Here is a 17,123-nt window from a genome sequence, read left to right on the forward strand (position 1 = left end):
TAACCAAGGAACAACTATTCATTTTTTTTTTTTTTTTTATAATATATGGGACTAATATCCCAAGAGGAAGGGTGTTTCCTTTCAGTTCATACACACTGGGCTAATGCCAGCTGGCATCCAAGAAAACTTAATAGTGTGATGTCCATAACAAAAGTTCTTCAAGTCCATTTTCTGATATAGCATCAAGTTTTTCCTTTCTAAAGGATTAAGTGACTGAAAATAAAAATCAAGCTGTTGGTTAGCATATCTGGATGTTGACTATGGAAAGCCAGACTCCTTGATTCCTTCAGCCATGGAGAAATGCAGCTTGCAAAAAGAGGTCACTGTTTAGTGACCTTTGATTGAAGACTTCAATTCTGTAAAAGTTGAGCAGGGCAGTTGAGTGTGTATATTTGCCATGAAAATAAATGTCACACGTTCCTGATTCCTTTTGCACCTATGACCTTATGGCACTAAAACCAAAAAATAGTATTTTATTTTATAATGTTTTATCTTTTTGTGTCTGTCTGACTGTTCCTTGAGACATGTTTTTTTTGGTCTTGTTCCCAAAGAGAGACATCTTTTCCCAGTAGGCATAGCTTGAGAGGTGTTTTTTTTTTTCCCCGTCTCATACTTTGAACTTCTAAGGCACTGGTGAGCTTGCTTTGTTGTTATGAATCTGCTTCATTTACCCACCAGCAACATCTAGCTTTGGTTATGAGATCAATACGCAGTGAGATTAATTAGATGTTGACAAGTAAGGAACTATTTGCTCGGAATTATTTCAGGCAAGAAGCTGGATCCATGACTTATCAGAGTGTAATCAGCTCTGAAACTACACATTGGGTTTGGTGGATGTAATCATTACTTTCATAGGTTATAATAAAGTGGTACTGAGAAGATTAACTTTTCTATTAATCTGTTAACATTGCCAGTTTTATAAAATGCTCATGTGTTCGGGATGAAATTTAAAAGGAAGTCTGGAATCTCTGTTAAATTTCTTATGTTTTTGAAAGTGTATGGGTGGCAGACCCTTCTTTTAACGACTGAGTATTTGTTTGGTGTTAACTTTTTGCCTGCAATGCTTGCAGTTTTGTTCCTGAAGCTTCTTTGGGAAGCATTGGCTGATTCTCTCATCACTGGGGTTACTCTTTTCAACTAATTGACACCATGTGACATAAAATAGACATCAGTATAAATGAAGGAAATCTGAAGCCCACAGTTTTCTTTCTTATGCTGAGGTTTATGTAGTATAGTAAAGAGCTAACATGGTTCAGCTTTGGAGAGGTTTGACATAATTCTTGTGTACCATTAATTGTCATTGTTAATGTTGAAGTCACATACATTCAGTCCAGTTATTTGAATATTTTGTAATGTGTTAAATTACTGTTGATCCATCTTGTTTGCAGATTTATTTTTAATGGGGTGGAAAACAGATAATAGCTTGTTATATGTTTCTTTTCTGGATCCTTTTGTTTTGATAACCAGAGGGTGGAGAAAAGATATGATAGAAGGAAAAGAAATGATAAGTAAAATGCTACCAATCTATTTTTTTTCTGTGATTTGCCTTTTGTGAAGAAATAAGTAAAGATATTTAAAAACTGAAACACAGACAATTATAGCATTGGTTTTGGCTTACTCTTTAGAGGTACAGAGAGGGGAACAGTTTGATAATATGTTGAGAGTAATAGAATATTTAATGAGAAGAATTTGTGAACTTACAGAAGTGCATACTTTGACACTGTGTCCTTTTTTGTACTTACATAATAACTATCTAATCAGTTGAATTATGGTGGTTTTGTTTCCTACCTGATAGCAAGAATTATATTTTAGGATATGACAAATCTTTCTGGAGGTTTTTATCATTTAGTTCCTCATCAAGGGAATTTGATGTTTGCTATATCCTTATCAGTAGGAAATAACTGATAATAATGAGATGAAATATTCTGAGAGAAATTCTAAATAGCCGGATGCACGTTGCTGAGCTCTGGATATTTGAAAACAGTCTATCTTTTACAGTGAGGAAAAAGGCTTCCAGTTCCATGGTAATACTAGGCCTTCCTTTATAATAAGCAGAAGAAATAGTGATGAATGGTGGGTTAGTTGTGTAAAGTCAGCAGCAAGGAATTTCTCTTTCCTTCAAGCTTGTGATGGTTCCACACTCAGTAGACTAGCCATATTTGCTTGATAAATGCCACCAAATCCTTTTTTATCTTAGGTGAATTAGGCAGCAAAGCAAAGTGCATGTATTTAGGAAGGCAGTAGATTTAAAGCCCTGGCAACCAGTGGAACAGAAGGAAACCCATGACCCAAAGACCCCTGATGGCTGAAGTTGCAGCAGCATCTGCCTGAGCCACAACTAAACAATGTCAACATCAGGGGTTCTGAAGTCATTCACTTCTGGAGTTAACTGAAAATCATGCTGGTATTGCATATCAGATATATTTAAGTTGTGGATTGTTTGATGCTTTGTATCCCACTCCTCTGCTGGATAATCATCAGATATTGAAATGGATAATTTTTTAACAGTTAAGCATATTTTCCATACCCTACTACAACCAATCTTTGATAGGAAATGAAGCTGCAAAGTGATTATTATGAGAGACATCCATCTCAGTTCATTTAAATTATAAGGAACATTAGGACCAGGTGAGATGGAGTACCATCCCCTACTGATTAGCCAAAGGATGTTTGGGACATTAACCTTTATAAATTATGATGACCTTTCTTAAAGGGAGAATAACTAGATTAAGGGGAAAAGAGATATGCAGGGGGGAGGAAGTGAAATCTCTGGTACATGTTGTTGCTTAACGGATGTGTCTCCGCAGATGAAATTCTAGCAAAAAATTGAAAAAATTATATCTTGAGTATTTTTACAAGGGGGAAAGTATTTGACAAGTGGCTGTAAAGGATCCTCTTTTTCTTCCTCCCTTCTGCTAAGCCTCAGAAGAAGAAGGAGGAAAACCTTTCCAGTGTCCGATTTGTGGTTTGGTTATCAAGAGGAAGAGTTACTGGAAACGGCACATGGTGATTCATACAGGTTTGAAAAGTCATCAGTGTCCACTCTGTCCATTCCGCTGTGCACGCAAGGACAATCTCAAATCACACATGAAGGTAAGAGAAGTGTTTACTGACAACCAAAACACTTGAATCATCAATCAGAAAATGATAGTACAACAAACCTATTTAATTTGAATTTGCAAGAAAAAAAATTCCCTAGTTGTACTACTCGTGATGTCTTTATTTAAATAAAGACAATAAAAAAAGAAAGAAATAACTTTTTATCCTTTGCTTGCCTTTCCATTTTACGCAATGTGGAAACCGCCTTGGGTTATGTCAACTTGATGCAGCACAAGCTGTCTGTGACTGATTTAGTTCCGGACCTGGAACCACCAGAAGCAGGGATGTTAGATGAGGTGTGACCATGCAAACACAGCAGTGCTGCTTTTCAGGATGCCAGCTAGTATCTCTGCATGCCATTGCATCTCACTAGGTGGACATACCAACTTGGCCAGCACTAGCAGGGTTCTCTCCATTACTTTCTACAGTCAGGCCTGCAGTTTGAACTTTTTTCTCACTGTAGTTTTTAACTGCAGGCATTTCAGCAGTGAAAAATCCTAACCAAAACGAATGACAGATTATACTGTAATGTTTTGTTTTCAAGTGTTTCCATTAAATTTAAAGTGTGCTTTTAAGTCAGCCTGAGTTTTAGGCTCAAACTGAAGATGACCTTTTGAAGGAAGCCACATCTGTATTGATACGAAAAAATACAAAAATGTAAAGAAACTCACTGTTTGCCTGGCTGAAGTAGTGCTTCAGCTAAGTACTGTTTTGTATGGTTGCAACATACAAAGTGCTTGGTCTTGAAAGTTGTAGAACATGCTTAGTGAAGTAAAAATCATATCTATCCCATTAGCACATGGATGAAGAAGCTGAAGTGCAGAAAGTCTCCCTTGTTAATGCATTTAAGTTTTATAATAACAGGGAAATGTTTTATTATAGTTCGTATTTTGTTTGTTTTAGACATGTGTGTAACAGACTACCAGCCAGATTAGTGTGGAGGGAGACAGAAATGCCTGTTCAGATTTTATATGTGCTATTGCAGAATCTGAGATCACTAGACAGGAGTCTAACCTTGCTTACGCCCAAGTAACTTTTCATTTCAGTGTAGGTGATTCCACTGATCACAACAGCAGATCTTGCTGTATTTCAGGTCTTTGCTAGGTCTGAAATCATCCCCCTAAAGTCTGAAGGCTCATCCCTTAATGCTCCTACTGTGGATCAATGCACTCTTCCCAGGCATCCTTGATGTATCGCGCTAATCCTTCTCAGGTACAAGTAGGTTTGGTGTTTACGGCTCTTTCTTTCAGGACTTGGTGTTCCATGTTGACTAGAGGGCACAGATGGCCATCCGGAGTAGAAGCTGAGTAGACAAAATGGGAACACAGCGTGATAAGAAAGGTTTTTTGTTTTCAGTTGTTGACAGCCTGCACAGAAGCAAGCATCACCTAAAAGCTTACTGTTCCCTGGCAAAGACCTGTTGTTGCCTCCTGCTTTGTAAAGGACATCCATATTATTCCCTGCAGAAATTCTTGTTCTATTTTTTTTTTTTTTTTCTTTTTGGAATTATTATTTGCAAGTTGAGAGCCTATCCCTTCCTTTTTGACATAGTGATTTCCATAGGTGGTCACAGGTAGAATGTTGGAGAAAATTAGGAATTTTTTCACTGTTTCTGTGTGCTGTCAAATTGATGGCTATCTGAAGCCCTTGTGCTCTTTTCTGCTCCCCATCTAACATAAAGCCCTTCATTAGCTGAGCCCATGCCTTCTTAAAACAGACCCCCTTGTACAGACATGCAACGTGTAGTGACAATTATTTGGTAATATAGTAACTATTACCAAGTAATGCTCAGTTAGACATCACTGAGTCAGGCCCAGAGCTGCATGACACAACGTAAGATTACAACCTCCTTTAGCCTTACTGTGGAGATAAGATCTGAAGTCTCCTCAGCAGTCAGTGCAGTCCAGTCACACAGGTCATGATGGACTCAGTGGTCTTTGCTGGTAAAACTGCTCCCTATTTAAGATTAAGGCAATTGTCTTACAAAGCTAGATGGCCTGTATTTGGGCCTTGTTATAGTCTTATGGATAGATGTAAAGAATCACAAGCATAAGAATCTGAAAGATAATGTTTTATGTTAATTTCAAGGGGTTTCATATGCTTTTCTCAATTGAGTAGACCATTCATAAAAATGTTTTCTGTTACATCAAAATTGAAGCAGGTGAATGAGGTAGGGGCATGGTTGTCATGAGTCAGACATAATTTGAATTCCCTTTAGTGAAAGTGTAAATTGATAACAAGATTAAAAATAAAAGATATCAGATTTTTCATTATAAAGAAGTGCTGCTTTTAAATCTGTATGTAAATAAGTATGAGATTATAATAACTGACACATATATAAGACAACAGTGTTCAAAATGAAATGAGTACACATCAAAAATGGTACAACACAGCTGGGAGCTACTTAGGATGTGGCGTTATGCCAGTCAGATGTTTCAGTTTTCTTTGTTGTCCGAGGATCCTTTGGGAGCTAACTGGCCTTATCTCCTTCCTGGCAGGCAACCCATGAAGGTAGAGCTGCCTCTTGCTCTCTACCCCTCTCTGTCTCTACATGAGTCAACTGTGGCTACAGGTGAAGACACATTTTTCAAAACCAAAAAGGCTACTCAGAATTAGGGTACTAGTCTGGTGTTTGTCATTCATTATAAGTCAATTTTTATTCTAGGATGCTATCACAAGCCAAGCTTTTTTCCTTTATGCTGCTCTTCAGTTTTCAGGTTTTATGTTCTATTGATAAAGATGACAGGCAAAACTTGTTGAGGTGTTTTGTCCAGCTTCAGTCCTCAAAATCTAATAGTGTTGTCTTTGTTTCCCCACCAGGCAGCATAGCCATGAGCTGAAGCACCTCCTCTGTTTTCTAGGTTCTTGTAGGCCTTTTTCCATTGAAACTGGTTATTTAGAAATGTAACTTCCATGAGTGGTTTGTGTGTGTCCATATGGGCCTTCCTTATTGTGTGTATCTTTAGGTTAACGAATAAATATATAATATAAATACTGTGTAATTTTATGGTAATTATAACATGTCAAACTGATTGACCCAGAATACAACATTGCCAACATTTTTGGTGTCTTGTCCCCTGCTAGAGAAAATCTTAATAGAGCTGGATTGATTCCAGTCCTGACCCATATTCAGATCTACATGTGCTACACACCATGTTGACGAAGCGTTCTTCCAGTAAGGGCACTTTGCCAGGACCAACTCACAACTGGAGGCAAGGAAGTGAAAGGCAAGAAGGGAAGCAGAAGGAAAGTTTCCACACAGATACACAATGAACAAGGGAGGCTGAGTAGACTGCCTTTTAAGGCACAGTGTTATCTATAATTGTTATATTGCATTCAGATTCCACAGTGATAGGCACCTTAGAAAAATCCAAAAATAGACACAGCATGGAATTTTATTAGTCTGTTTTGGAGACAAATTAAAGTACATGCATAACCACAAGTTTTGGCCCTTATTCCCAGGAATCTGGGGGTAGTTGATTCTGGTAGTATAGCATGGTCTCCAGGGGTGCTGAAAATACTCAAAATGAAGCGGGACAAAATGAATGGGTAACAGAGAGAGGTGTCTTGTCCAAGCAGGCAGCAAAGGTTGTGCTTGAGTCTTTCTCTCTGTTTAGATAAACATATATTCAGTTGGAATAGGTTGTTTTCTTCATGAGAGAGAGAGTATCTTGTGTACTACTTATGCAAAAGGCAATGGAAAGGGGTGGTGTAATTCAGCAAGATGTATTCAGGCATTTCTGTTTTTCCTGGTAGGGAAGTAAGGATTAAATTTACCTCAGAGCAATACCACAAGCATCAGTCAGACTTTGGCCAATTGGTGTCTTTGGATCATGCACATATCTTCCTCAGCAATTGGTGGACGGATAGGTTGTGAGATCATACAGATATGTTCCAAGAAAGCAACAGGATATTAGCCTGAGCACTTGGAAGGAGGAATGAGGAAGAGGAGCATATGGCCAAAAATAATATCTATAAATGTTCCTTGTGCTGCTATATAGACATAAGGCAGAAATGGGTGAGCTGGGACTTCTAGCAGTGGAAAAGAAGTTTGGCACTGTGAATGCAAGCTGAAGCGTGGTATGACAGAAAATGAGGAGAGGGAAGATTAAGCTTAACAGAAAAGTTAGATGCAATGGCAGGCAGGTCACGTGATGCTCAACCACAGGATCTTCCTGCTTCTGTTGCTTATGAAGAAGGACCGTGTAGTGAGACTCTGACTAATGTTCCTGTGTCATATGAAGAGGGCTGTAATCAGCCTCCTGATTAGGCAGAGGCTATTAATTACACAATGGTGGGAATAAGGAGAGACCCTGAAGAATGTAGCCACAAGCTCACTACCCCCTAGTGATTTGCTTTTCCATCTTTCTTCCTCGGCTAGGGTTAGACAGCTGAATAAGCATTCCTAATCTATTTTGGTGAAGTATAGGACAGGTTATTTTAAAGTATCTTCACCATATTGGGAGAAGGATGTTGACTGTGTTTTTTGGAGGGTTTTTTTGTTTAGTTTGGTTTAAGCTAACCTTAAAGAGCCCTGGGAAGCGCCTGTGATTCCATTACCTCCTCTCAGCTGAGAGGAGGTAATGCAAACTTGCACAGCTTTTCAACAAGTGAAATCTGTGCCTTGAGACTCAGACAAGTACCTCAAGTGGCTTCAAATACCTGCCTTTTAATCTTGTCAATTTTGCATATGAGACAAGGATAAGACAGGATATGCATTGATACCTTAAATCCTAAAGAAAAAAAAAAAATATTTTGTTTGGAACATCCAGTCCAGTCCAGCCCTGCAGAGAAGCTTTTTTTTTTCCTTTGCTTTCAAGCAAAGCAAGGAAATAGTTTCAAAAAGAAAATACTATATAAATAATGTATGTGTCCTGAGGGGAAGGATCACAGCAAAACTAGCACCATAGTACTAAACTTTTGAAAGTGCAGTATTTTAAAAATGAGGTAACTTGTCAGAAAAGAGCATGAAATGAAAAAGGAGAGGTCACATGATAGATGCAAAATGGAGACCTCTCAAGTGTACTTAAGTGCAGTTGCAGAAGAAGGCATTTTACTAAAAGAGATTTAAAAAAATCCAAAACAGCAAACAGAAAGGGGTAGGCAGGTATGGCTAAATGGCCAGGTTGTAGTAGTTGTTGATTGTAGTATTTGCTTAAACAGATACCCCTCATGTAAATGTTAATCCACTTGAAAGTTGGTAAGAAAAATAAAAGCTACAGTAGGCGAAGGAAAAAGTGATGATTAGATCACAGAAAATAAATAGAGAGTGACTATCCAGAAGCAAATACAGCAGTGAATGGATTCAGCACCCCAACCCTTTTATGTTCTGATTTTGCTTTGGGATGAAGGCTCTCAGAAAAAAACATTTCCTCTTATTCTGAGTGTTTAAAAAATAATAACCAAAAAAACCCATTAAGTCCCACAAAAGGAAGGTGCATGCCAATCCTTCCCTTCCTGTGCCTCATAACTGGAAGGGAGAGTTTATGCAAAGCATTACCCCAACTTTAAGAAAGGGGAAAAGATCTACCTCAGGAGTACTACAAAATAGCAGGACGTGCCTGTGTCACTGTTTCCCTTACCCCTCCTCCCCATTGTACCCTGTTAGGTGGGATCACATGTATTTGTAACTGTGGTACATCTGTATGGGCCAGTATGTACTTCCCATGACTTAAATTGGCTGGTAAATCAGCAGGGATATTGCTTTTAAGTATGAAAAGATGATTTAAGAAACTGCTTATGATATCAGAAATGTTAGTATGTCAACAAAAAACATAAGAGAAAAAAATACAGTTATATGAATGATGTGATATGATAGGGACATGTGGTTTCTGTAAAAGGAAATCATGTGTTCTTCTGCTGAAATGTTTTGAGCATGTCAGGAAAATCATGGACTTAAGAATCAGTTGAAATTTATTTGGTCTTTAAAAAAGCCTTTGGCAAAGCTTCTCGCTGAGAAGCTGCCAAATAAATTAAGCAATGTGATGTACTATGGCAAATTAAGAAATTCACCAAGAGACAGTAAAACAAAGGGTAAGAAGGAATCAGCAATTTTAAGCATGACAAAAGGCTAACACAGGGGTATTCCATTACTAAGAGTGGAATTGTGGATATTTAGCAAATGAGATCTGCACAAAATGATGACTGTGGGTAAGAGAGAATTGTAGATGATACAACCTTGTGTGCGTGAATCAAGATTAGAAAAGGCAGATCTTGAAGGGGAATAAAAAGGGGCTGGCTGACAGATAAGCAAGGGGATAAATGAAGTTATTGTTGACAAATGCAAGGTATTGTACCTTGGAATCAAGAGTCCAATGATGCACCTGGCTGTCTGATATAATGAACCGTAACTACTGATGGAAAATATCTGGGTAATCATAGACAGTTCAATGAAAACCTTTTCTTGGCATGTGTAGCACTGGTTTAAGAGTACATTAGATATTTGAATGTCGGTAGAATAAAACAAATGACACCTAAAATATTACAATGCTATTATTAATATATGGTATGCTGCCACTTATGATATTCACTTCTGGTCACTGCATCAAAAAGATATATCAGAAATAGAAGGGATTTTAAAAGCTGGTAATGAAAATGATTAGTGGGATGGCAAGAATTCCCTTTGAAGAAAGAAGCTGAAAAGAATGGGACTGCCAGATATAGAAAGGAGGTGTGATAAAAATAATGCATGTGATAGATAAATTGAACATCCTCTTTTTTTTCTTTCTTATAATGTGAAAATGAGGAGGCAGCAAGAGAAACTGAAAGAAACAAATAAAAACAAATAAATTTGACCAATAGGTAATTTGTACCAAAGTCCCCAAACTAGGCCTAAAGTTTGTAAGGAGTGTATTGTTCTGTTGAAAATTATTGTATATGTCATATTAAGCACACACTGAAAGAACCATGAAATATTGTTTGAGACCGGGAAGACTGTAGAGTTAGAATAAAGATGATACAAGTACTTTGCACAGTCAAGGAGAACATCCACGGTTAAATGAAATAAACTCGGAAGGTAGAAGTCCTTAAATGTTTCTGACATAGGTCAAACAGTAGTTTTATGGCGTTTTGAAAGAACCATTCTCTATGAGCAGGTTGTGCGCTGTGGTTTGTTGCAGCGTGATTCAGAGAAATCAAAATCTGGCAGCAAGGGGGCTCAGACTGGGACTTTGGAGAAAACCTGTCAGCTGCCCTCATGCCTCCTCCTGCCTCTGGTTCTTGCAGGAACAGCCTAGTTGAGTCTAAGGAGGACATTTGATGTTTTGGGTAGCATTAGCACAATGTAAGAGCTGTTCTCTGTCTCGTGGAGGGAGAAGGCAGCTTTCTGGACTGTAACATTGCGTGACCTGGATCTCCCCTGTGGCTTTCTGTGAAGCTCTACAGCGTTTCTTGTTTCTTATTCTGCAGCAAGTTGTTGCTGCCTTGACTTTTCCCTCCAAATAGCATAGAATGGCAATTCTTGAATGAGAAAATAAGGAATAGTTTTTCCTTTAAATGAACTTTAATTTTTAGTTTCTATTTCTAATCGTGTTCAAATTTTAAAATAAATATTATTATTTATTTTTGAGAATTAAAAAAAAATATAAAGTTTTATAGTGGGACTTGGACCCAGAATATTGGGAGCTGAAAATTGGGCTTGAAGTTTTTTTATATGTTTTTTTGTAGATCTAAAATTCTTCCTTTCAAGACTCCAAATATTTGGGTTTCAATTTTGTCATTCCTTGGCTGCAAGTTATAAACATACTTTATTTTATGAGAAATCCATTAGTGGTGCTTCTATTGTCTTCGGGCAAGAGAAAAATCCAAATCAGATGAATCAGTCCCCCACATTCTCATCCATTCTCAAAAGATATTGCAGGGGTGGCATGCCATGCTCCTGGGAAGAGAAGGTGGGCTCCCACACACTTTGCCACCTGACTGCACCAGTGACAGCCTTCAGAAGGCATCGTATTGATGATTGTGATAAGGGGCCTCTAAAAGAAGTGGTTAAATATGTGGGCAGGGAAATGTTGATTGAAGGGGATCCTGGAGAGAAACCCTGGCACACAGAATCTCAGTGGGTGTAAGAGATAAAGTTGCCATGGTGAGAGTGCTTGCTACCATTAGTACATCTCTGTGCTCTTCATGAAGAAGAGTGCTTACATACTGCTGTGCTCACAGACCATCCTGTTTCCAGTAGTGTAGACAGGCAATCTGGTTGGCATTTCTGTTGTAACCTGTTAATATTTAGAATTTATTGTACTGCTATTTTTCTGCAAGGTTGTTGCTTTAAAACTGTCTTAGGTTAGCATTAGCGTCTAATTTTTTTTTTTTTTTTTTTTTTTTTTTTTTTTTTTTGTTGACAAGCGCAATTATAAGATTCCAGAATTACTTTGTCTATAAATGTCATGTTCTTACAATACTGAGAATACCATTCTGTAAAGTGGCTGGCCAAGAGAAATTCTCTCTTGGTATCTGTTTGTTTAGTACATAACCTCTGGAGCCCTTGAAGAACTACTGAATGAAAAGTTATACAACACTAATGAAAAGTGCCTTCACTGAATGCAAAGAGGACTAAAAGAGGGATGAATCCCAGCTTTACATTTTAGCAGATGTGAATTCCCTGTAGAGCTGGGAATGCTGGATATGAGCTTGTCACTCAATTCCTCTTACTATATAGAAGATGAATTGGGCCAAATCTACAACCATGGGAAACTGACCTGAATTTTCACAGAGCTGTGTTTGGGAAATGCTACTGTTACCCCAGAACTCTGTAGTGTCTGCACCAGGGATCTCAGGATTTTGATTTCTGCTCTGCAGGAACCTGGAAAGAGCTGAAAGCCTTAGCTGAAGCTAGGTTTTCCAGGTTTCCTGGTGTAGAGCTTAGCTTTGATTAGAGCTGGAGCTTTCAGGGCTTTTGGACTCCTAGTCTATAGCAGCAAGTCCTGGATCCCTGGCACAGCTGGCTGCTTCTGAACCAAGCCCAGGGAGCAGGAGGTAGAGTGCCACTTTGTAGGGTAGGAGAATCACACCTTGTTTGCCAGGAGTTTATCAAAACTCTCCATGTTTCAGGTGAAATATTTTTCATTCAACAAATTGCCATTTTCCAACAAAAATCTGTCTCACTGAAATGTTTCCAACCAACTCAAGTCACAAGTGAAAACGAATGTGTGATGCTCAGTCTGGTGTCAGTTTGTCCTGATCATGTGTACATCAATTAGTAAGGAAAAAATATGTATGTATTTGCCAGTCTTTCTGCAGGGAGTAGCCTGGAGTGCTACTGTCAGGATTTAAAATTCATTTGCGAAGCTATAGGGAAAAAACTTTTCAATATACCTCCCACTATTATGCTGGGCTCAATTATTCCTTCCTTTTCATGAGTACTGTGTTAAAGAAGAAATTGTATAATTATGTGTATATAGTTTAGATTAATGAGCATGTCTGTTTAAATAATATGTAAACCATTACATATGGATGGATGGGTAGAGTTCTCTTTAAAAGGTAATTGGGATTGGGCCTGAGGATACTAAGTGTTGTAGTTATACTGGAGAATGCAGTCTCTATGAGAAAGCCTGCGGTCAAAATATAAGGACAGTAAGATTAACTGTGATCTTTAATTGACTGATAAAAGAGAATAAATGGCAAACACCATCTCTCATGTTTGTATTCTATCATAACAGAGCTGTTTATTTTCTGGTAGAATTAATTTGTAACACAGTTTCAATAGCACCTTGGTATTGCCAGGTGCTGTGGTTTTACTCTAATGGTACATGAATCAATGATAAACATTGCTATGCATGTTGGTGTTTTGCTGGGTTGCTCTGGACAATTGTTATTTATGAGGTTGCACAGAATGATCATGATTAGCAGATCATTTAATAGATAGGCATTTGTTTGGTTTTTAATCAAGAAAGCTACTAGTTATAGCTTGGAAGTCTTTTTATACACTGACAGGTCATCAGGTTCTGTTTGTGAAGACTGTTTGATCCAAAACAGACTTCATCATTTCCATGCTGCAGAAACAGATGTTCCTGATTTTTTTTTTTTAAGTCTGGTGTTTATGCTCTTTGACTTATGTGCGAAAGAATCCTACTGTTCTTAGTGCCTGACCTCTTTCCAAGCACTCAGAATGAAGAGTTCACTCATTAGTTAACTTTTTTTTTTCTTTAATGGTGTGAGAAATGTGGAGTTGAGATTTCTATAATACTAGTAAACAGTTTTGCTGAATACATGTTTTTATCTTTCACCTCTTGAACCAGGTTCATCAGCACCAAGACAGGGGTGAGACCTTTCAATGCCAGCTATGCCCCTTTACCTCCTCCCGCCACTTCAGCCTGAAACTCCATATGCGTTGCCATCAACATTTCCTCAGGACAGAATCCAAAGTGAAGGAAGAAATACCAGAAACTGAGGTGAAGGGGTCACCACAGCTAAATAGTGACTCCTGCCCGGGACCACAGAGGGAAGGAGGTGGACCTGACCTTACGGGATCAGCATCTGTATCTAAAACACCCGACATGGCTGGGCAGCCTAGTGGAGGTATTCCACCATTACTGGTGAAAGAAGAGCCCAAAGATGACAATGGCACCTCAGCTGCACCTTTTGCTCTTAGCACTGTTGACAGAGCCCCAAACAACACAAAGCTGAAAGACTCCTCTGACTTTGTGGCCAACACAGCATCAGCACTATTCAGCCAAGACATTTCTGTCAAGATGGCATCAGATTTTCTTATGAAGTTGTCAGGTAATTGAGCAGCAAGCGGCAGCACCAGCTGCTCCTTTATGGGCTAAGAAACGCTTTGCCTTGGGTTTGCTAAGTCATGGAATTGCAGGGAGAAAAGCATTGCAACTTCTTAACTTAGAATTTCATGTTTCTTTTGATAAGGAGAGGTGCATGATGGAGGGAGGAGGGGAAAGAGTGAGAGAAGAGGGCTATTTTGCTGTTTAGTTACTGGGATTGGGACTGAGAACTTCCTATCCAGGCTTTCATGTTCCTTGACAACTACCTTGGCAAATCTCATTTGGTGTGATTTTCAGGCATGCTGAATACCTGTAGTTCTGGTTTGAAATCACTGAGGCTTGCCCAGCATGTTAGAAAATTCAGCTCTTAAGTTCTCTGCCTTTACCGATCTGTTAAACAGCAGGACCAATAAAGTATTGGTCACCTTCCTTTCAGAGTAGTATTTGAGGTCTAACTAGTAGATATGTGTGAAGTATGAATGTTACTGCATTTCTTGATTATTAACACTTAAAAGATAGTCCTTGAGATTCATGAACAGCTTTTAATGTTTATACTATTTTAATTGAAATCCATATCTAATGCAAAACGTGTTTATTGTGTTTTCTTTCACTGTCAGATTATTGCTGTAAGAATGATATTAACATGTGAGAATCTGAAGTGGAAGATGTGTTTAGGGTGAATCTATTATATTTTGTGTGCTCTTTTATTGATTTGACCGAACACTTCAGAATTGTGGATATTCTGGGAGGGATGTTCTATACTAAATGTTTTCAAAATTGGCCTTTAATTTTTGAATAGAAAGAAGTCAGGAAAAATGTCACTGAAGAAACTTCTGTTTCACAAGGGGATGGCACTCCCTATGGCAAGTTTTAGACTTTGGAGATAGACAATACCCCTCTAATTAGAGAATAATTGGTCACCTTTTTCCTATAAATGGAATGAAAGTTGCATTTTAGAGAATTTATTGTCAGGTAAACTAAGGAATTAGTTCTGTCCTAATGCCATTCCCTTGGTGATATCACAGTCATTTATTTTGGAAAGTCTTGCTGTCCTTATCTGCTCAGACCTTTAAACCTCTGGGACCCCAGTTCTGTGGGGAATAGAGTAGAACAGGTAAACACAAGAAACCAAGGCTGAGATTTCATGGAGCCAGCCAGGACAACAGAAGAGAGTTGAGGACAAGCAGGAGGTGAAATAGGCTGGCACAAATGCTTCAACTGTGTGGGTTGGAAGAAGCCACAGAAAGCTAGCTTTTAAAAAAAAAAAAAAAATCTGTTAATATAATTTATTATTATGAGCAACAAAAAAAATGAACGAAGAAGAGTCTGTTTTAATATGCTTGTACTTTTTTTGCTTGCACATTTTTTTACTTGTACATTTTTTTAAATTGAGTTTCAGATTTGGACTCTATATGAAATCCATTTTTATGTTGTCTGACAGCTGTCCCTTGTATGTTGTCGTTCTGATGTCTATCTTAAATTTGGGTTGCTGTGCACTAAATGGCTCAAGACACCAACTGTACTGACCTGTAGATGGTAGGGCTCATGATGGCTGCATGTAGGAAGAATGAAAGCAGAAAGCAGGAGAGGGGGGGAAAGGCTGAAAGCTGAGAAAACATACAAGATTCTGATGTGTTGTTTTTCATGTAGCAGTTGATGGGGAGCTGTTCACAGTTTGGCAGACGGTCATGTTTTCAATGTCTGATCTATTGGCATCAGAAAAAGGATACAAATGTACATAATTCATGCAAAAGGCCTATGCAGTTATTTTATGGTGACTTAGTAAAGGTCTTGAAACCTGACTTGTATGCACTGTTACCTAGCAACATGTTATAAAGTCACTGGGGGAGTGAGATGTATCTGTGATTTTGTATGTGTGCATATTTGGATGAAAATGTACTGCCAGTCACCAAGTTTACTGCACAAGAAGAGCAATGTTGAAAGGAATTTCTTTTCTCCTGAGATTTATATTGTGTTATATACATTTAGCTCATGTTTTCCTCCTTATAGTGTGCATAAATTTAGAGTAGAAGTAGAAATAATTTTCTTTTGGCAAGTTGGCTAAGTATTAGCTGCATTTCTTTGACTACTTGCTGTGCTGAACCGAATTCCTTTGAGTGATTTCTTTATTATGACACTCTCATTAGGCCCATCAGAACTTCAATTATTGGCCCTACCTTTTCAATGTTATAAATCTTTTGACATCTTAAATTGTATAGGCCAATTGTAACAGCCTACACAGATTTGTCGAGACCAAATTATGTCAAAACAATCTAATTTTCTTCTCTGACAGGCCTTGTGGCTAAGAAAGAAGCAGTAGATAGATATATAGACTTTTAGAATTTGGCATTTATTCTTATTGAATATTGATGGTTTAAATGAACATTTATTTTAGCTTGCCAATGCTTATTGCTCCTCATCTTCATTGGTTTGTATGCCTCCAGTTTCATGGGAGACCTCAGGGTCTCTTGGTTTTCATTTCTGTGCAGTTTCAGCCTCTTCTTTTTTCCAAGCGTGTGACTCAGAGGAGCTCTTGTCTCCCTTCAGACCTAAGAGTTACAGTTTCCAGAAGTTTAATTGCTGCGCCTAGGGTGAAAGACAGTGCAAAATTGGTGTTTACTAACTATGATGAATTTTAAAATTGAATCTTAATAAGCATGTATATAATCTTGACTCTCGGTATTATTTCTGATTGTGCAATGCAAGTACCTTTTTAGTCTAGATGAAGTGGATATGAGATGATTGGAAAACAGTGCATTGAAAGTAGTTCACAGTCAAAAGAGAAGGGTCACGGTCAAATGAGATCTGTAAACAATGTGCAACTGTTCAACAAACAGTTGCATAAATACAAAACCAGGAACAACTAGCTAGGTAACAGTTCTGTGAGAAAGGGACAGGAGTTAGCAACGTCATACTGGTGCTAAAAAGTCAGTTGTACTGGAATATATACAGAGAGAAACAGCCTCAAAGAACAGGGAAAGAGTCCTGCTCTTCTCATTCTTCCTGAAGTCTAAAGTTTTGGCAGTATAGTTGATGAAGAGTGTGGACAGTTGGAAAGACTTCGAAGAAGAGTAGCAGAAGTGACTGGAGGTTTAGAAAACATGTCCAGTGAGGATGAATGGAAGGGAGTGAGGTTGTGAAGCCTACAGAGAAGACTAAGGAGAGTCATAAATAAGCCTTTAATACATTAAAAAGTTTGTCACGGGGAGAAAGAAATAATCTATTGGTGATTCATCATAATTAGGACAAAAAATATCAGGCTTATATTGTTGTAGGGTTTAGGCTGACATTAGGAAAATCTTTGCA

At 38.2% G+C, this 17,123-nt stretch overlaps 1 protein-coding gene across 4 annotated transcripts in view; it reads left to right on the plus strand.

Moving 5' to 3' along the window:
- Positions 1-17,123, plus strand: part of ZNF827 (zinc finger protein 827) — a 111,377-nt gene that overhangs the window by 28,873 nt on the left and 65,381 nt on the right. For all 4 annotated transcript variants that reach the window (XR_006165662.1, XR_006165663.1, XM_042796709.1 and 1 more), the window contains 2 exons: positions 2,921-3,093; positions 13,338-13,821. Coding sequence is in view for 2 of the 4 variants with exons in the window: in XM_042796709.1 (XP_042652643.1) it covers positions 2,921-3,093; positions 13,338-13,821 (657 nt within the window). In the remaining 2 variants the exon portion in view is untranslated. The remainder of the gene's footprint in view (positions 1-2,920; positions 3,094-13,337; positions 13,822-17,123) is intronic.

This window comes from Tyto alba, unplaced genomic scaffold, assembly GCF_018691265.1.
Source record: "Tyto alba isolate M040663 unplaced genomic scaffold, T.alba_DEE_v4.0 Super-Scaffold_23, whole genome shotgun sequence".
Lineage (NCBI taxonomy): Eukaryota > Metazoa > Chordata > Aves > Strigiformes > Tytonidae > Tyto > Tyto alba.